At 36.6% G+C, this 21,404-nt stretch overlaps 1 protein-coding gene across 5 annotated transcripts in view; it reads left to right on the plus strand.

The window, feature by feature from the left end:
• VPS8 (VPS8 subunit of CORVET complex) overlaps window positions 1-21,404 on the plus strand; it is a 310,442-nt gene that overhangs the window by 108,167 nt on the left and 180,871 nt on the right. For all 5 annotated transcript variants that reach the window (XM_067034155.1, XM_067034154.1, XM_067034156.1 and 2 more), the window contains 4 exons: window positions 31-253; window positions 3,405-3,494; window positions 6,038-6,089; window positions 21,190-21,232. In XM_067034155.1, coding sequence (XP_066890256.1) covers window positions 31-253; window positions 3,405-3,494; window positions 6,038-6,089; window positions 21,190-21,232 — 408 coding nt within the window. The remainder of the gene's footprint in view (window positions 1-30; window positions 254-3,404; window positions 3,495-6,037; window positions 6,090-21,189; window positions 21,233-21,404) is intronic.

A 21,404-nucleotide genomic window follows, 5' to 3' on the forward strand; every position in this document is an offset into this window, starting at 1 on the left:
CTAAAAGTATTTTTCCCCGTTCTGTTGCAGGGATCTTTTATTTAGCCAAGTGTATGACAAATTAAGTGAGAATTCAGTGGCCAAAGGAGTGTTTTTGGAGTGCCTTGAACCATATATTTTAAGTGATAAATTGGTGGGGATCACACCCCAGGTCATGAAAGACTTGATTGTTCATTTCCAAGATAAAAAATTAATGGAAAATGTGGAAGCCCTCATTGTACATATGGATATCACCAGCCTAGATATTCAGCAGGTGAGTTTATAGGCACTCTACTAATTTATGGAATAAACATCATTCCTTTATTGAATATATTTACCTGACTCATCGAGCCTTACTCTGTCTTTCATCAACCCTAATGATTTTTTAGCACTTTTTGGTAAGAGGTCTCATAAACTTATATTTGTCAATATATTTCTTAGGAGTGTTCTTTACTTAAAGCTAGATTAGGAACTCCTGCAAGCCAGTAGTGTTCGGTTTCCTTGACACCTTCCAGAGCTCTTAGCATAAGGTTTATATTTGGTAGTTGCTCAGTAAATGCTTATTGGCCTATCCTTCTTCATCAGTTTGTTTGTTCACTGCTACAATTTTCATCCTGCAAGTGAATTTCAACTATAAGCACTTCCACGTGAAAAATAGAATATTTTTACTTTTGAGAATATGATGCCATTTTTTTGAAAAGCTAGTTTATATGTTCAGAGTTGATAACTTTCATACATTAAGTTTTGAAATGCAGAGCATAGTATAAGAAGCAAACTTCAGGACATCTTAGCATGATCAGCCAGCTCGTTGATAATATACCTCCAGTATATCTGAGGTCTCCACAATAAGTTTTAAGTTCTTAATTGAGGAGCAATATGTATCTGACCTAAGACACTTCACTCTTAACTCTTCATTTAACTCTTCAGTCCTAATGCTGAGCAAAGGCACAAAGGTACCAAGGTGCTGAGCCCTATTGAGCTTAAAGTACGGTGGCTTACAAACTTAGAAGGACCAAATGTTTTTTGTTTGTTTGTTTTTAATGTGCAAAATCACATGGAAATGAAGGGTTTGGAAAATGTTTATTGTTTTCTTCATGAAAGTTCTTTATGAATGGCTGTAAGTTTGCAAAGGCCAGGTCCTCTTTACATATGCCTTTCTGTCATGTGGGTAATTTGGTGTAATCTTCATGTCTGACAATAGGTCTGATGATGTGAGAGCATGTTATCAATCTAGCTTTATTTACCTATCACTGATATAAGAGAAATTTCTAATTTCTCCTTCCAACATTTTTAGCTTTTTCTCCAACACTAGGTAAATATTCTCTGCTCTTTTTTCATGTTAAAACAACAGTTTAAAGAATCTCCCGTCAGATTCCCTTCTCTCCATATCAAGCCTTCCCCTCCTTCCCCTTTGGTTACTGCCATATCACATTTCCCACTTGCAGCCATATCCCTCCCTCCCTCCCTCCCTCCTTTCTTCCTTCCTTCCTCCACCTCTTTCCCTCTTTCTTTCCCACATTTCTTGAAAGCATTCTCTAGGTTGCCTCTTCCATTTCATTCACATCCTAATAATTCTTCAGCTTTGCTTTTACTAGAGTCTGTAATGACCTCCAATGCTTTAGTGACCCTGATGGACAAGGCTTATCGTAAGGCTTACATTAGCAAAACAAAGTTTGACAATAAACACACAAACAAGTAAACAAGCCAGAAATATCCAAAACAAGTATTATGTTAAAAGTCAAACAGGCAGTATGATAAAGAGAGAATGAGAGGCTATCTTAGATGGGTCAGTTATAGAAAACCAAGAAAGTAACATTGAGTCTGATCAGATCTGGAATCTGAATGACAAGAAGGAATCAGTAGTGCAAAAATCTTGGAGGTGAAGATGGTTACAGGTAAAAACAACAACAGCTAATGCAAAAAAAAAAAAAAGATATGCGTTGGGTGCTAAAAGGTACAGATAAAAGGCAGACAGAGCTTGGTTGAAAGAGAGAGGTAGCCCTTTCAGGGCAAGGTACAGATCTTTCCTTTTTATTCTGAGTGCTATGGGAAATCATTAAAAGGTTTTAAATGAGATCACTCTGATTTGCCTATAGATAACAGACTGAGGGGTGGGGGCCAAGTACAGAAGAAGCAAGGAGGTTGGTTAAGAGCTGGTCCAGGAGGTAGTCCTGGCCAGAGATGATAGTGGTGAGATGGAGAGAGATGGCCTGACTTTGGATATATTTTGGAGGTAGAACTGACTTGCTGATGAATTGGACTTAAAGGTGTGGAAAGAGAGAATTTAAGGCTATTGCCTAATTTTTTGGCTTGAAAAACGAGGTGGATAGTGATTCCTTTAAGAAGATTGGAAGACTGGGGTAGGTCTAAGTTTGGGAGACAAAATCAGGAGTTGTATTTTGCCATTTTATTTTGATAGCTACTAGACATTCAGGTGAAGATATCAAGTCAATGGTTGGATATATGGGTCAGAGGAGAGGTTAGGGCTGAAGCTGTAAAGAGATGTATGATCATGGCACTGGCTGAGAGGGCGGAAAACGAGAAAAGAGAAGAGGTCCCAGAAGATGCCTTTGTCTAGAAGGACTCTCCCATGACACCTCACTTCCATTTTCCCTCAGACTAGTAGTTTGTTTTCCCTTTGGCTATTCCTTATCATTCTCTTTTGTTGACCTCTGCTCTTCCACTTCGGTCTTCTCCTGTCACTCAGCAGTATAATACAGCTCCCGTAGGAACAGTATATATATATACTTAGGTCATCTCTATTCCTCTTCCTTATTGCTCCTTCTGCCTGCAGAGCCCCTAGTTTCCACATCGGCTTTTGGCTCACATACATGTATCCCTGAGGTCCTAACTTAAATAGTGCTGCCTCAGGGATGACCTTCTGAATACTCCAGACCAAGTCAAGTTCCTTTATAGACTTACCACATTTGTAAATGAACTATTTGTGTAACTGAGTATCTTCCCCAAGTCATAATTCACGCACCATTTTGTGCTCCTTCTTTTGGTGAGTGTCCAGGATTAATGGAAGTTCTGTCAGGGTAGAGGAGAGGTCTGGGTTTGTCTTACCTATCACTTTATCCCCAGTGCCTAGGAGAGGACCTGAATATAGATGTTCAGTAAATATTTATAGAACTAGTGACCAAAGGTAAGATGGATATGGAAAGGGGGAGGATAGAGAAGAAATAAAATCAGACATTGGAGGGTGTTTCAAAGTGGCTATTGTACTGTTGAAAGTAACATTTGAACCTACAACAGCTCTTACCCTGGCATTGTGTTTGAGTACTTCAATTTCAGTTTTTTTCAGAGAAGGAATAAGAAAAATTAGGAAAGAGAATTTAAGATCTTCCCCATTCTTAAAGCTTTGAGGAAAGTAATTGGTGAGATTTGCTCAATTGTGTGGACCAAGCAACTTTTCCTTTTTACAGGTAGTTCTCATGTGTTGGGAAAATCGGCTATACGATGCTATGATCTATGTCTACAACAGAGGCATGAATGAATTTATTAGTCCGATGGAGGTAAGATACGTTCTAACTTATATGCATATTTAACACTGTCTATTAATGTTTTTTCCCTTCTCTCCATTTGCTTTGAATAGTTTGTTTTCATCCAATCACTTTAAAATTTCTTGTAGATTTATTAGACTTGCACCCATTGTTGTTTAGGACTTTAGATAGTCTTTAGTTTTATACCTTCTACCATTGCTTTCTTTTTTATCTGCATAAGTAGGTATTTAAATCTCAGGGAACAATAGATAAAATTAAAAGCCCATTAGACTTTAAGATTTTTTCTAAAAAATTTTGATATTATTATAGCTTTTCCAAAAGGTATAAGAAATTGATTATATATATTTACTGTATAGAGTAATGGTACTATTGAGTAACATTATTTTGTAGATATATTCTTCTAGGGGAGGGTCCTGAAAATGGTGGGAGGTCATGATTTGCCAATTGCTAATTTGTTGCTTTTCCTTTTTCAGAATGTTATAGCATTCATTACAATTTCTTATTCTCCTTACCATTAGAAGAGAGCATCGAAAAAGCATTTGGGCTTTTTAGAACCAAACCCATCTTCATCTTGTTATTTCCCTTAAATTTATAGACAGAATTATGGGTTATGGATTGTGGATGCATGTCGTGCCCTGCCAGCCCATTGCTTTATTACAGTGACTTCATTACCTGGATCAGAAGACCCAGGCTTCTCCTGAAGGCATCCAGTCAACTTTTTTGCATATTTAATGGACATCCAAAACCATCTTCAGTATTAAGTCAGCCTTCATTCTATGATATTTCAGTCTTCTTTAAATATATTTAGCTTGGTAGATGAATATCCCTCTAATTCATAACTCCTTCAGTTTTGGCTGTACTTCTTGTCTCTTGGTCATTTTCCAAATGAGTGCCACAGCCCTCCCCACTGGTTTTGACCTTGACTGTCTGTATTTCAGATAAGTATCTTTAGCATTTGCGCACCTCTTAGCTGACTCTTCAGTGAGGTCCATAACCTGCGCGCATGCAAAAATGTTCTCCATCCCACTATTAAACCACAATTAGGAAGAATTAATGCAGTTTCTAGTTTCTCTCAAAATAATCTGTGAAAACAGATTCTAATTTGATGCATTCTATGTTGATGAAAATGCTTGTGGGGTTTTTGTTATTGTTGCTTTTGAAGTTTTTGTTTTGTGTGGATTTTTTATTCCTCAAGATCTGGTTTACATTTATAGCTATGCATCTCAACTGGAACACTTTTCTATTGACGTTGCCTTGTTTTGTGTTAAGAGTAGTTTTCAAGTTAATGACTTTCAGCAGGAACTTGGTATTTGTTATTAAATAGTCATTTGGAGATTTTAGCTGTGGGAAGTTTGATGCATCCTGTGATTGCTCTTTTATAATTCTCTGCCTATAAGAGACATCACTATTCAGTGTTTAAGTTTAATTATTTCAGTTTAAAGAGATTTAAACTGAAAATCACAGTGATTTACCAGTGATCCTACTAAAACAGTTCATGTCCACATTTAGTCATTTCAGTTTAAGGTCCAAATTAAAAGAATCTGAAAAAGAATAGATATATGTATAACTAAATCTTTTTGCTGTACACCTGAAACTAACACAACATTGTTAATCAACTATACTCCAAAAAAATTTAAAAAAAAAAGAGGAACTGTAGTGCCTTTTGAAATTTTCTAGATTTTCTAGAATGAAAGACAGTGTCATCATACTTGAGATGACTACCATAGTTTCTGAAATCTTTAGTTTTGGCTGCTTCTGAGTGCCTTGTGTTGGGAGGAAAAACTTTTCCTCTACCACCTGAAACCCGAATGGTGGAGAGAGGGCTGCTAATGAACTGACAACAGGAGAAAAGACAAGGTTTATTCACAGTTGTACCGGGAGCACACAGAAATGAGTAAATCACTGAACAACCAGAAAAAGTAAAGGTTTATATACCAGTTTAACGAAATTTGGGGTGTGAGGAAGGGATTTAGGTTTTCCTTGGAAAATATGAATAGTTTTATTGAGTTTTTTGTTGCTAATGAACAGCTGGCTTTGCACCACCTCCCAGTGCTAAGGGTCAATCCTCTCCTAAATAGGAAACTCCCTCCCAGGAAGGCCAACGTAGTTTTGCCATTAATCTTGTGTTTTCAGGGGCTCTGCTTACATTTAGGTGTTTGCTTCTGTGGCTGCTGACTGTTCACATGTTTTCAGCTTCAAGTAATCTTACCCTTTTGGTGGGCTATTAATCCCTTGACTTGCTTACTGTTTTTTAAAGAATAAAGAACTTTTAGGAACCTAAGGATATCTTATATTAGAAATAATGATCTCAACAAGGACCTTCCTCTAACTGGTATTTATTAAATGGTTTCTTTCAGTGAGGAATGTAACAATAATGATTTCCCAGTGATCCTATGAAAACAGTTCATGTCCACATTAAGAGTTTTTATATTTAATCTTAATAGCAAATGACTGATTCAATCAGAGAAACGTGATTAATAGCATAAGCTTTAGATTATTTTTTAAAATATTTTTTTAAGATGATGTTGATTGTTTTCCTATTAATTTTTATGCAGAAACTTTTCAGAGTCATTGCACCTCCTTTGAATGCAGGAAAGACGCTAACAGGTATTAATTTTCTAAGCCTTAATTTTTTTCTCTTTAAAAATATTATTTAGATAACAAAATTCACCAATTTTATGCATACAGTGTGAACTTTGATAATCGTACATGATCATGTAACCACCACCATAATCAAATTTTAGAAGGAGCAGTATAGTTCCTTCACACTAAAAAGTTTCCTCCTGTCCCTTGTACTCTAACTGTTCCCCACAGTCCCATCTCCAGGCAATCACTGATCTACTTTCCTTTACTGCTATTCATGTAAGTAGAATCATACACTATGTAATCTTGATCTTGGTGTTTTATTTCTTTCACTTAGCTTAATGTTTTTTAAATTCATCCATGTCGTTGCAGATATTATTTTGTTCCCTTTAACTGCTGAATGGTATTCCATGGGTTGGATATACTGTTGTTTGTTTATCTATTAACCAGTTGAAGGACATTCGAGTTGCTTCTGGATTGGAGTTATTATAAGTAATGCTGCTACGTTTGTGAATGAGTTTTGTTATGTTTTTAATTAAACTTTTTATTATGAGGAAATTGTAGATTCACATGCAGTTGTATGAAATGACACAAGAGATCCAGTATACTCTTTACCCTTTTTCCCTCAGTGATAACATCTTGCAAACCTAAAGCACAATATCACAACCAGATATTCACATTGGTAAAGTCACGATACAGAACAGTTTCATCACCACAGATATCCTTATGTTGTCCTTATCCTCCATCGCTGACCCCTAGCTATGAATAAGTTTTTGTGTGGGCATATGTGTTCATTCTTCTTGGGCAACTACCTAGAATGGAATGGATGGGTTGTATGGTAAATGTATGTTTTACTTTCTAAGGTACTACTATTTGGTTTTTCAAAATGGCTATACCATTTTGCATTCCCATCAGCAATATATGAGAGTTCTGATAGCTCCATATCCTTGCAGGCACTTGGTACTGTCAGTCTTTTTATGTCTTTTAAAAATTTTAGCCATTCTAGTGGGTGGATAATGGTATCACATTGTGATTTAAATTTTTATTTTCCTGGTGGTTAGTGATGTTCAGCATCTTTTCATGTGCTCTTGCCAATTCACGTATCTTTTTTGTGAATCATCTGTTTAAATCTTTTAGCACTTTTTAGAAGGGTAGGGAAGAGGCGTTATTTGACTTCATATTATTGAGTTCTAGGCACGTGAACTCCGCACTGGAGCCTGTAAGAGTTCTTTATGTAGTCTGGATACACGACATTTTAAAATATGTGTTTCGCAAAAATTTTCTCCCAGGCCATTGCTTACCGTTTTGTTTTTTCAACCATGTTTTTCAAAGAACAAAAGTTTTTAATCTTCATGAGGTCCATTTTATTTATTTTTTCTTCAGTAGTTTTAGACCTTTGATGTTCTGGTTAAGAAATCTTTGTCCAGCTCAACATCATAAAGATTTTATCCTTTGTTTTCTTCTAGTTTTAACACTTGTATTTAGGTTTATAATCCATTTTGAGTTAATTTTCATATATGATGCAAGGTCAAGTTCAAGGACTTTTCCCCATACAGTTACCAGTTCCTTTACCATTTTTTGAAAAGATTATCTTGTTTCTATTGAATTACCTGTACACCTTTTTTTTTTTAAAAAGTTTTTGCTAAAAATTGATTTTTGCAAAAATCAACTGACCATATAAGTATGGGTCTATTTCTGTGCTCTCTGCTATGTTCCATTGGTCTATATGTCTACACTTATGCCAATAATAATATACTGTCTTGGTTGTAACTTTGTAGTAAGTCTTGAAATCAGGTACCTTAAGTCTTCCAACTTTGTTTTTTTTTTTTTTTTTTTTTAATTGGTTTAGCTAGTCTAATGTCCTTTGCCTTTCTGTATGAACTTTAAAATCAACTCAGCAGTTTTTTAAAAAAACTTATTTGAATTTTGTTTGGGATTGCGTTGATTCTATAGGTTAGTTTGGGGAGGATTGCTATTTTAATGTAGAGTCTTCTAATCTATAAATATGATATATTTTCCGTTTATTTTGGTCTTTTAAAATCAGTTTGCTTTCTCAACTTCTGCAGAAAGACAGCTGGGATTTTGATAAGGATTGCTTTGAATTGATAGATCAATTTGGGGAGTGTTGCTATCTTAGCATTATTATGTCTTCCAGTCTGTGAACACAGTATATCTTTCCATTTATTTGGTCTTGTTTAATTTCTTTCAGCAATATTTTGCAGTTTTCAGTGTACAAGTCATATACTTCTTTTGCTGAATCTATTCCTGGTTTATTCAGTTTGATGCTATTATAAATGGATTTTTTTTTAAAGTTGCTTTTCAGAATGTTCATCGGTAGCATATAGGAATAAAATTTTTTTTTTTTAATTTAATGTCCGTACCACGCAGCTTGTGGGATCTTAGTTCCCTGACCAGGGGTTTGAACCTGGGCTCCGGCAGTGAGTGCTGAGTCCTAACCACTGGGATGCCAGGGAATTCCCAATAAAATTGATTTTTATATTGATCTTGTATCCTGCATCCTTGCTGAATTCATTCATTAGTTCTATTTTTTTTAATGGATTCTTTAGAATTTTCTCATGTATAAGATCATGTCATCTGTAAGTAGTGTTAGTTTTACTTCTTCCTTTCTAATCTGGATTTCTTTTATTTTTCTTTCCTAATTGGCCTGGATAGAACCTCCAATACAGTGTTGAACAGAATTGACAAGAGTGGACATCCTTATCTTTTTTCTTTTCTCCTAAGGGGAAAGCATTCAGTTTTTCACCATTAAATATGACATTAACTGTGGGTTTTTCATAGATGGCTTTATTTTGAGAAAGTTGCCTTCTGTTCCTAGTTTAAGTATTTTTAACATGGAAGGGTTAGATTTTATCAAATGCTTTTTTCTGCATCTATTAACATAATTTTGTTTATTTTATTGATACGGTTTATAAGCTTGATTGATTTTTGATTTATGTTAAGTCAGTCTTACATTCTTGGAATAAATCCCACTTGGTCACGGGGTATAATCTTTTTTATATGTTGTTGGGTTGAGTTTGCTAATATTTGTTTTGAGAATTTTTTATGGCTATCTTCATAAAGGATATTGTTGTATAGTTTTATTTTCTTTTCATATCTTTTTTTTTTTTGGTCTTGGTATCAAATATACTTGGTATCTTGGTATACTTGCCTCATGGAATGAGTTGGGAAGTGTTCACTCTTCTGTCTTTTGGAAGAGGTTTTGAAGGATTGGTATTAATTCTTTAAATACACAGTAGAATTCATTAATGAAGCCATGTGAGCCAGGGATATTCTTTGTTTGAAGTTTTCAAATTACTAGTGCAGTCTCTGCTTGTTAAGTCTATTCAGATTATCCATTTCTTTTTTTTTTTTTTTTTTGCGGTTCGCGGGCCTCTCACTGTTGTGGCCTCTCCTGTTGCGGAGCACAGGCTCCGGAGGCGCAGGCTCAGCGGCCATGGCTCACGGGCCCAGCCGCTCTGCGGCACGTGGGATCCTCCCGGACTGGGGCACAAACCCGTGTCTCCTGCATCGGCAGGCGGACTCCCAACCACTGCTCCACCAGGGAAGCCCCTATCCATTTCTTCTTGAGTCAGTTTTGGTAGTTTGCGGATTTCTAGGAATTTGTCCATTTAATCTGTTGTCTAATTTGTTGGCATATAGTGTTTATGGTATTCTCTTATAATTTCTTTTATTTTTATAAGGTCTATAGTGATGTCTCTTATTACTAATTTTCGTAATTTGAGTCTTCTCTCTTCTTTTCATAGTCTGTCTAGCTAACGGTTTGTCAATTTTATTGTTTTTTTCAAAGAACCAATTCTGATTTTATTGATATTCTTTATTTTTCTTTCCTCTTTCATTTATTTCTGCTTAGTCTTATTACTTCCTTCATCTTGCTTTGGGTTTTTTGTTTGTTTGTTTGTTTCTTGAGGTGAAAGTCTAGATTATTGATTTGAAATCTTTCCTCTTTATTAAGATAGGTGTTTACAGCTGCAGATATCTCTCTAAGCAATGCTTTAGCTGTGTCCCATAAGTTGTGGTATGTTGTGTCTTCATTTTCATTCATCTCAAAGTATTTTCTAATTTCCCTTGTGATATTGGTTATTTAGAAGTATGCTGTTTAATTCCCAAATATTTGTGAATTTCTCACGTTTCCTTCTGATACTGATTTCTAATTTCATTCCATTGCAGTTAGAGAACATACTTTGTATGGTTTCTGGCCTATTCTGGAGAATATTCCAAGTGCATTTGAAAATAATGTGTTGAATGTGTTTTGTTGTTGAGTGGAATGTTCTGTAGATGTCTGCTAAGTTTAGTTGGCTTATAGTTTCATTCAAGACTTCTCTTTCCTGTTCCTCTTCTGCTAATTGATCTGTCCATTATTGAAAGAGGAGTATTAAACCATCTAAATGTTATTGTTGAAATGTCTATTTCTTACTCTAGGTCTGTCAGCTTTTGCTTCATTTTATTTTGGGATTTCTAATGCTCTGGCAGACAGTTTACAATTCTGCCTTATTAACCTTTACTTCCTGCTTATGCAGATCCTCAAAGTCAGCCATAGGTTGTAGGCCTTTACAGGTCTTTCCTGCGTATGTCCACAGCTCTGTACATGCACATGTCCTTCTAGAGTTCCAGAAATATGTTGGAGCTTTTGAAAGCCCCTGCAGACCTCTCATTCTCCAGTTTTTCCTTTTAAGGTTTTTGGTGGGTCTCTAATTAGTCTCTTCTGGAGGCACTGCCTCTGGCACCTGTAAAGTTAAATAATGTGCCTTGGGGATAGTGCTGTTTGCTTAGAGTAAGCTCTGAGTCAGGACAAAAAAAAGACAAGCCCTGAGAATGGAGCTGTTGAGTGAGCTGCCAGATAGGTTAGATAGTGACAGTTCTCTTAAAGATGGGCTTTGGGGGAGCTCCAAACCCATTTTGCCCCCTGGAGTGGTTGCTAGGTTGCTGGTTTTCACAGCTACCATTGCTGCAAGGCGGTTGGTTTCAAAGCTACGGTGAAGCTGGGGGAAGGGGGATGGGATGGAAGGGGGATGGGACTAGGTAATGTTAAGCCACCATGAAGCTCACAGTTCTTACTGAGATTCAGGCGTTTTTCTTGAATAAACATTCCGTGGATTATTGCAAGCCTTCAGTTAATTTCAAGAGTCCTGGAAAAGTTGATTTTGACTGTTTCCGCCAGTATTCTCTTTGCTTTCATGGAAGAGAAGATTATTGAAGGTTCTTCCTCCACCATCTCATAGGTCAGTCCCTCTGGGTTTTGGTTTTGTTTGGTTTGCTCTTTTTTCCTGTCCTTCTCCTTGGATGATTTCTATTGCTCTACTTTCAGGTTCACTCTGATGTAAACTCAGCTGTTAAATACACTCAGTGCATTTTTATCTTCCACAGTCGTATTTTTCAGTTCTGTAATTTTTATTTGGTTCTTTTTTTATTGTTTCTGTTTCTTTCCTGCATCTGTTCATTTATCTGTTCAAATTTTCATGCATTGAAACATGTTTTGTTTCATTGAGGATAAATATAATAGTTGATTTAAAATTCTTACCAGCTCTAACATTTTGTTCATTTCAGGATTGGACTTGATTTTCTTTTCTCTTAAGAAAAATATGTTTTATTTTCTTGTTCCTTCACATGTTGGATAATTTTAGATTGTATCCTGGATATTTGAATGTTACATTATGGAGATTCTGGGTTCTGTTATTTTTCTTCACTGAGAATTTTTTCTCTTTATTTTATCAGGTAATTTTCTTGGCTGGGCTTGAATTGCAGACTCTTTCTATTGTGGCTTTCTATTGTGTCTCCAGTCTCTTCTCAAAAGGTCCTTTGTCTTTAGCTTGTCTGCTTTGATTCTGTCCCACCTGTGTGGCTTACGGATCAGTCAGTGATGAAGGTAGTCAAGTTTGAGGATCCTCTTTCTGGCTTTCTTTTTGCAAGAGTCTGCCAGTCTGTTTACTGTTCACATGTCCTACCTTCTCTATTTCCCCAACCAGAAAAATTGCTGGTTCTCCCATGTGAGCCCCCAGCTGCTGCTGTGCTTGCCACACAGACTGCACTTAGTCACAGGCTAAAAGCCCGCGATGGTAATTTACTTGTATACCTCCCTGTCTCCTCTCCTCTGAGCACATGAACTCCACGGCAGAGCCTGTCTGCTTCTCTTCACACTTCAGGACTTTCAGGGAGGGAACTCCAGTCGTGGTTCTGACTTTTTCTGTATGGCTGAGCTGCTTTGACTGTTGTTCGTACATGGGATCAGTCACGGATGTGGGTAGATAGTTTGGAGATCCCCTCTTTGACTCTTTCCCTTTTGGGCTTCCCCTAGTCTCTTCCACATTCATGATTTCCTGACTTCACTTATCTGGTCCCCTATGCCAGAAAGATTAGGAGTTCTCCATCCCCTGCCGCCTCTGTGTGAAGTTAATTGTGTGGCTGCCAGTCTGTCTTCTTCCCAATGAGTGTGAACTCCCTGCCAGACTTGTCTACTTTATTCCCTCTTCAGTAGCTTCAGGTAGCGTTTCGTATTATGTCCAGGTTTTATAGGGTTTTTTTTTTTCTGTAAGGACAGGAGCACGGAGAATAATTTGGTAGAGTCTTAGTCCCTCTTTAGTCTTAGTCCGTTTTCAGTTGCCCTGAAACTAATCCTTTTGAAACAAACTTGAAAATTGTCTTCCACATAATATATGTAGCAGAAGTTAAAGTAGACTATTAAGAACTCCAACCAACAAGGACCTACTTTAAAAAAAAAAAAAAAAGACTTAAGAATTCCAAATGGAGTGGATGAGCTTTTGCAACAGAAAATTGTCTTAAAAAAGATTTGGGGGAGAGAAAAATAGAAAGGGGGTCAGGAAAATTAAATATTATATCAATTCAGTATATATTTACCAAGCACTTCCGTGTTCCAGATGCTGTGCTGGATGCTAGGAACACAGAGGTAGACAGACTCCATGCCCTTAAACTCATAGTAATGGAATAATGGAGATGGATATATTAAACAAGTAAATTTAACTCTCTCTAGGAATATCATGAGCTAGATGCATCCTATCTGAGATTTCTAGCAATAAAAGTTTATCTAATTAGCCAATAAACATGAACATGTTATTTCTGTAAAGTGACTGCTACCATGTACCATGCTAATTGAGTTGGATCAAATAACATTTGGGACTTCTGGTTTTTGGTCTGGCAGAGAAAGAATTTAGAAGTCACCATTCTGTCCTACCAACAAGTAAAAAGCTCAACAAACTGAAAAATCAACAATTCGTCTTAGATCTGCCAGAAGTAAGGTCACAGGCCAAACCCTTGCACCAAAAACTAGAGAGACAGGCAGATGCAGAGAATCACAACTGACAGGATCAGACATCTCTGCAGGAACCAGTGCTAGGGTAGGAAAATCTGAACTGCAATTGATGATTTGTTGCAGGCTCAATGTGAACAAGTCTGAAATTTAAAAACTCCAGGAGGACCCAGTCGTAGGGAAGCCTCCACACTTTTGTGAAATTTACCTCCAGGACTGCTACTGGGTTCTCACAGTGATCATCAGCGAAAAATCCCTTGTGCTTCTGCAGGGGGATGGGGGAAGGGAACCATTTTGAAATATGTCAGAGTATTCTGTGTTTCTTAACTAAAGCCGGCCTTCAGGAAAAACTATTTTGCCAAAGCTTGATCTGCTGTGGGTTTATCAGAGCCGATCTTACCTGGGAGAAGGAAAATAGCCAACTCCAGCACCTTCAACCCATTCTGTACACCTAAGGGGGAAAAAAACTGAGAAGCACTGGTGAAATTCACATTCCAGGGTCAGAGGTTTACCAAAAGGCTGAGACCTAATCAAGACTGTAGAACATTTCTCTCTCTTCACACCTTACTACCACATTACTAAAGATCTCTTTACTGTAGTGCCTTTTACCCAGTGCATCATGTGTGCCTTTCAAAAATTACAAGGCAAACTAAAAGGCAAAAAAGTTGAAGAGTTTGAAGTTTGAAGAGACAGAACAAACATCAAAACTAGACTTAGATGCGGCAAGAGTATTGGAATTATTAGACCAGGAATTAAAAAAAATACTATGATTAATATATTAAGGGATTTAATGGAAAAAGTAGACAACATGCAAGAACAGGTGGATAATATAAGCGGAGAGATGGAAATTCTAAGAAAGAATCAAAAATAAATGTTAAACATCAAAAACAATGTAGCAGAAATGAAGAATGCTTTGATGGTCTCATTAGTAGACTAGACACATAGCTGGGGAAAGAATCTCTGAGCTTGAGGATATAACATTAGAAAGTTCTAGAACTGAAAAACAAAGAGAAGACTGAAAAAAAAGTAGAACAGACTATCCAAGAACTATAGGACAGTTACAAAATGTGTAACATACACCTAATGGGAATATCAGAAGGAGAAGAAAGGGAGAAAGGAACAGAAGCAATATTTGAAACAATAATGACTGAGGATTTCCCCAGATTAATGTCAGACACCAAACCATAGATCCAGGAAGCTTAGAGTACATCAAGCAGGATAAACAGAAAAAAAAAAAAAGAGAGAGAGAAAACAAAACAAAAAACTCTACAAGTAGGTATATATTCAAACTGCAGAAAATAAAAGGTAAAGAGAGAATAAAATATTTAAGGTTTTGAGAGAAAAACCCACCAACATAGAATTTTGTACCCTGAGGAATTCTTCAAAAGCGGAAGAGAAATAAAGACTTTCTCAGACAAACAAAAATTGAGGGAATTTGTTACCAATAGAAATGTCTTGCAAGAAATGTTAAAAGAAGTTCTTTAGAGAAAAAGAAAATAATATAGATAAGAAATCTGGATCCAAGAAAGGAGGAGCATCAGAGAATGATTAGTAAAGGTAGAATAAAAACTTACATTTTTCTCACTCTTAATTGAGCCATCAGATAAATTTTATTCAAAGTAGTAATAGCAATAGTGTATTTGATATTATATGTGTGTGTGTGTGTGTGTGTGCTTATGTATAAATGAATGACAGCAAGGATACAGTTATAGGAGGGAGGAATTAGGACTATTTTGTTATTATAAGGTCCTTGTACTACCCATGAAGCAGTATAGTGCTATTTGGAAGTAGGTTTGGATTAGTTGTAAATGTATGCTGCAAACTTGAGGGCAACAACTAAAAATAGACACATAATAGATGTAATATGAAAGGGGAGAAAATGGAGTCATATAAAATACTCAGTTAAGACTACAAAAGGCAGAAACAGTGTTGAAGACAAAATTTGGAATAAAGAGCAAGAAATAGAAAACAGTAACAGTATAGTAGATATTAATCCAACTTTGTTAATAATCATTTTAAATATAAGTAATCTATACCAATTAAAAGAGATTGTTAAAATGGATTAAAAAACAAGACCCAACTAAGTGTTGGATATAAGAAACCCATTTTAAATATGAAGACACATTAAGTAAAGAAATGGAGAAAGGTGTACTATAATAATACTACTCAAAAGAAAGCTGGAGGGCTTCCATGGTGGCGCAGTGGTTGAGAGTCTGCCTGCCGATGCAGGGGACACGGGTTCGTGCCCCGGTCCGGGAAGATCCCACATGCTGTGGAGTGGCTGGGCCCGTGAGCCATGGCTGCTGAGCCTGTGCTCTGCAACAGAAGAGGCCACAACAGTGAGAGGCCCGCGTACGGCAAAAAAAAAAAAAAAAAAAAAAAAAAAGAAAGCTGGAGTACCTATTATTAATTTCAGACACAGGGCTTCCCTGGTGGTGCAGTGGTTGAGAATCTGCCTGCCAATGCAGGGCACACGGGTTCGAGCCCGGGTCTGGGAAGATCCCACATGCCGCGGAGCAACTGGGCCTATGAGCCACAATTACTGAGCCTGTGCGTCTGGAGCCTGTGCTCTGCAACAAGAGAGGCCACGATAGTGAGAGGCCTGCGCACCGCAATGAAGAGTGGCCCCCATTTGCCACAACTAGAGAAAGCCCTCGCACAGAAACGAAGACCCAACACAGCCATAAGTAAATAAATAGATAGATAGATAAATAAATGTGAGGGAAAAAAAATTTCAGACACAGCCAACTTCAGAGCAAAGAAAATTATCAGGGATAAAGAGAGGCATTACACAATACTCCAAGAAGATGTAATGATCCTTAATCTGTGTGCACCTAACAACAGTGTCAAAATACATGAGGCAAAAACTGATAGAATAGCAAGGAGAAATAGGTAAATCCACTGTTATAGTTGGAGACTTTTAACACCCCTCTATTCGAAATGGACAGATCCTGCAGGCAGAAAATCAGTAAGGACATAGTTGAGCTGAAGTTATGAGCTAAGCACCATCATTCAGCTGGACACTACTGGCATCTATAGGCTCCTTTATCCAACGGTAACACATTACACATTCTTCCCAAGCTCACATGAATCATTCACCAAGATAGACCATGTTCTGGGTCATAAAAACACACCTCAACAAACTTAAGAGAATAGAAAGCATATAATGCTTGCTCTCAGACCACAATGGAATTCAACTAGAAAATACTAAGAGAAAGAAAGCTGGAAAGTTCCCAAATACTTGGAAATTAAACAACGTATTTCTAAGTAATACATGGACAAAGGAGAAATCTCAAGAGAAATTTAAGAGTAATTTGAACTAAGTGAAAAAGCTTACAAAAATTTGTGAGATGCAGCAAAAGCAGTGCTTGGAGGGAAATTTATAACATTGAATGCATATAGCAGAAAAGAAAAAGATCTGAAATCAATACTCTAAGCTTCTACCTTAGGAATTTGGAAAAAGAAGAACAAATTAAATCTGAAGTGAGCAGAAGAAAAGAAAAGAAAAATTAGAGCAGAAATTAATAAAACTGAAAACAGGAAATCAGTTGAGAAAATTGTTGATTTGGGGGGATTTGGTTAAAACCAAAAGCAGTTTCTTTGAAAAGATCAGTAAAATCTATAAGCCTCCAGTCAGGCTTAGATAAAAAGGAGAGAAGACACAAATTACTAATATCAGAAATGAAAGAGGGGACAACCGTACAGATCCCATGGGCATTAAAAGGATAATAAAAGACTATTATGAATAATTCTGTGCTCATAAATTTGATAACCCAGATGAAACAGGCCAGTTTTTTGAGAGATAAAATTTGCCAAAACTCACACAAGAAGAAACAGACAATCTGAATAAGCCTGTATCTATTAAATAAATTGAACTAGTAATTAATAACCTTCTAAAACAGAAAGCTCCAGACCCAGATGTGTTTCACTGGTGAATTTTACCAACCATTAAAGGGAGAAATTATGCCAGTTCTCTACAATCTCTTCAGAAGACAGAGCTCAGGGAATACTTTCATACGTTTTCTATGAGGCCTGCATTACCTTAATACCAAAACCAAAGACATTACAAGGAAAGAAAACTTACAGACCAGTATCTCTCATGAACGTAGATGCAAAAATTCTCAACAAAATATTAGCAAGTTGAATCCAACAAGCTATAAAAAGAATTATACATATACCACAACTGAGGTTTTATACCAGGTATGCAAGGCTGCTTCAACATTTGAAAATTAATGTGTTCCATCACATCAGTAGGCTAGAGAAGAAAAATCACATGATCGTATATCAGTAGGTGCCGAAAAAGCATTTAACAAAGTCCAACTCCCATTCATGATAAAAACTCTCAGCAAATTAGGAATAGAGGAAAACTTCCTCAACTCGATAAAGAACATGTACAGAAACCCTACAGCTAATGTCATACTTATTGATGAGAAACAATGGTGAGGAACAGGGCAAGGATGTCCTCTTCTTACCACTGCTTTTCAATGTCATACTGAAAGTCCTAGCTAATGCAAAAAGACAAGAAAAGCAAATAAAAGGTATAACGACTTGGAAGGAAGAAATAAAACTGTCTTTGTTTACAGGTGACATGATCATTTATGTAGAAAGTCTGAAAGAATTGAGCCCCAAACTTCTGGAACTAATAAACAGTTGTTGCAAGTTTGCACATACAAAGTTAATATACAGAAGGCAGTCACTTTACTGTACACCTGCAGTGAACAAGTGGAATTTGAAATTAAAAACACATTACCATATTAGCACCCTAAAAAATGAGATACTTATGTATAAATCTGACAAAGTTTGTACAAGATCTGTATGAGGAAAACTACAAAACTCTGATGAAAGATATTAAAGAACTAAGTAAATGGAGAGATAGTCTGTGTTCATGGATAGGAAGACTCAATACTGTCAAGATGTCATTTTATCCCAAGTTGATCTACAGATTCAGTGCAATCCCAGTCAGGATCCCAGCAAGTTTTTTTTTGGGGGGGGGATATTAACAAACTGATTCTGAAATTTATATGGAGAAGCGAAAGACCCAGAATAGCTAAGGCAGTATTTAGACAGAAGAACAAAGTTGGAGGACTGACACTACCTGACTTCAAGACTTAATATAAAGCTACTATAATCAAAACAGTGTGATATTGGCAAAAGAATTTAAAAAAAGATTGGTAGAACAAAGTAGCTCTGAAATAGACTCTCATAAACATAGACGACTGATCTTTGAAGAAGCAAAGGCAATACATTTGTGTAAAGATAGTCTTTTCAACAAATGGTGCTGGAACATCTGGACATACACACACAAAGAAGTTGACTCTAGACACAGACCTTACACTCTTCACAAAAATTAACTCAAAGTGCATCATAGACCTAATTGGAAAATGCAAAACTATAAAATATCTAGAAGGTAACTCAGACAGTAACCTAATTGACTATAGTTATGGTGATGAATTTTTAGATACAACACCATCCATGAAAGAAAGATTATTATCCATGAAAGAAGTAATTGATAATCTGGGCTTCATTAAAATTAAAAACTTTTGCTCTGCAAAACACAATGTCAAGAGAATGAGAAGATAATCCACAGATTGGGAGAAAATATTTGCAAAAGACTGTTATCCAAAGTATACAAATAACTCTTAAAACGTAACAATAAGAAAATGAATAACATGGACTTCCCTGGTGGCGCAGTGGTTGAGAGTCTGCCTGCTGATGCAGGGGACACGGGTTCGAGCCCTGGTCCAGGAAGATCCCACATGCCGCGGACCAACTAAGCACGTGTGCCACAACTACTGAGTTTGTGCTCTACCGCCCGCGAGCCACACTGTTGAGCCCCGCATGCCACAACTACTGAAACCCATGCACCTAGAGTCTGTGCTCTGCAACGAGAGAAGCCACCACAACAAGAAGCCCATGCACTACAATGAAGAATAACCCCTGCTCACCACAACTAGAGAAATCCCGTGCGCAGCCAAAAATAAAATAAATAAATGAATAAATTTATTTTAAAAAAGAAAATGAATAATGTGATTAAAAAATGAGCAAAGACCTGAACACACATCTCACCAAAGAAGATATATAGATGGCAGGTAAGCATATTGAAAGATGTTCAACATCATCAGGGAATTACAAATTAAAACAATAGTGAGATACCAGTACACATACCTATTAGAATTGCTGAAATCTGGAATATCAACAACACCAAATGCTGGCTAGGATGTGAAGCAATAGGAACTCTCATGTATTGCTGGTGGGAATGCAAAATGGTACAGCCACTGTGGAAGACAGTTTGACAATTGCTTATAAAACTAAACATACTCTTACTGTATGATCCAGCAGTTACACTCCTTTACCCAAAGGTGTTGAATATTTATCCACACAAAGACCTCCGCACAGATGTTGATAGTAGCTCTCTTCATAATTGCCCAGACTTGGAAGCAACCAAGATATTCTTAAGAAGGTGAATGGGTGAATAAAGTATGGTACATCCATACAATGGAATGTTATTCAGCACTAAAGGTAAATGAACTATCAAGCCATGAAAATACTTGGAGGAAACTTAAATGCGTTGCTAAGTGAAAGAAGCCAGTCTGAAAAGGTTACATCATGTATGATTCCGATTATATGACATTGTGGAAAAGGCAAAACCATGGAGACAGTAAAAGGATCAGCGTTTGTTAGGGGTTGGGGGCAATGGAGGGATGAATAGGTAGAGCACAGGATTTTTAGGGCATTGAAACTATTCTGTATGATACTATAATGGTGGATATATGTCATTATACATTTGTCAAAGCGCATAGAATGTGCAACACCAAAAGTGAACCTTAATGTGAACTGTGAGCTTTAGGTGGTAATGATGTCCCAGTGTACGTTCATTGATTATAAGAAATGTCCCACTGGTGCAGGGTGTTGTCAGTTGGGGGGTCGTGTGGTGTGGGGATCAAGGGGTAGATGAGAAATCTCTATACCTTCCTCTGAGTTTTGCTGTGAACATAATTAAAACTTCTCTAAAAAACAATGTTTATTGATTCGAAAAATGGAATTGAAGCAGAATGTAATTATTCATACAATTTTGAGCAATTCAAGTTTATTTGCATGTACAACAACACAGATTTGGAGTATTTATAAAGGATTATTGATTAAGAGATATACACTTGCTTGCATTATTCCAGTATTCATGTCAAAAGTAGAAATTTCAGTTCATCAGTATTACCAACTACAGATTCCTGTAATCTGCACACTGTAAGGCTTCCTGATCACTTCACCCACTCCTGATGCTCTTACACTATTCTTTGTTAACTTTGATCTTTTAGCCTAAAACTTAGTCTAATTATGTTTCCAATTTCTTTTAACCAAGAAATAGGTTTATACTACCAGATGACAGAATCTTACATTTTAGACGTAACTTAGGATACAAAGGGTCCGAAAGAGTGTTTAGTCTTAAATTTCTTAAACATTTGTGAACAAGAGTCCATGTTACAAATAAGAAGACATTATAGTTATGCCTTAATATTAATTAGTTAATTCATCAACTCATTGCCTGCTCAATACCTTCCCTGGGTCCAAGCTATTCTTTAAGCCAACAATGCATAGACCTCTACACTAAGATTTATACCTTCTACATGTACCCTTGAATGACTCATTGATTTTGTGTCTGTGAAAAGAATCTAAAGGAAATTCTAAAAATAATAATAATTAAAGCGGTCTTATCTCACTTTTCTATTGTTTGGGAATATACCTACCTCACCTCAAATGCCAAGTTTTATTTTTTGTTTCCACATAAAGATTATATTTCTGAAAAGGTTTTGAGAGAGAATTGCTAAAGATACTTCTCTATTTTAGATGAGCAAGTTGTTATGGGCAACAAGCTTCTTGTATATATTAGGTAAGAGATTTTTAATTTACTTATGTGTGTATGCTTCTTTTACAGAATTTCTCCTATATTCTTAGAGGTACTGTCATCTGTTATCTGTACAGTGCTTTTTGTTTTTCAGTGTTCTTTCATGTATAGCAGTGCTTCTGAACGGTGGGGGATTCTGTCCCCCATCCCCTCTCCC

This window comes from Kogia breviceps, chromosome 5 (genome assembly GCF_026419965.1).
Source record: "Kogia breviceps isolate mKogBre1 chromosome 5, mKogBre1 haplotype 1, whole genome shotgun sequence".
Taxonomy (NCBI): Eukaryota; Metazoa; Chordata; class Mammalia; order Artiodactyla; family Physeteridae; genus Kogia; species Kogia breviceps.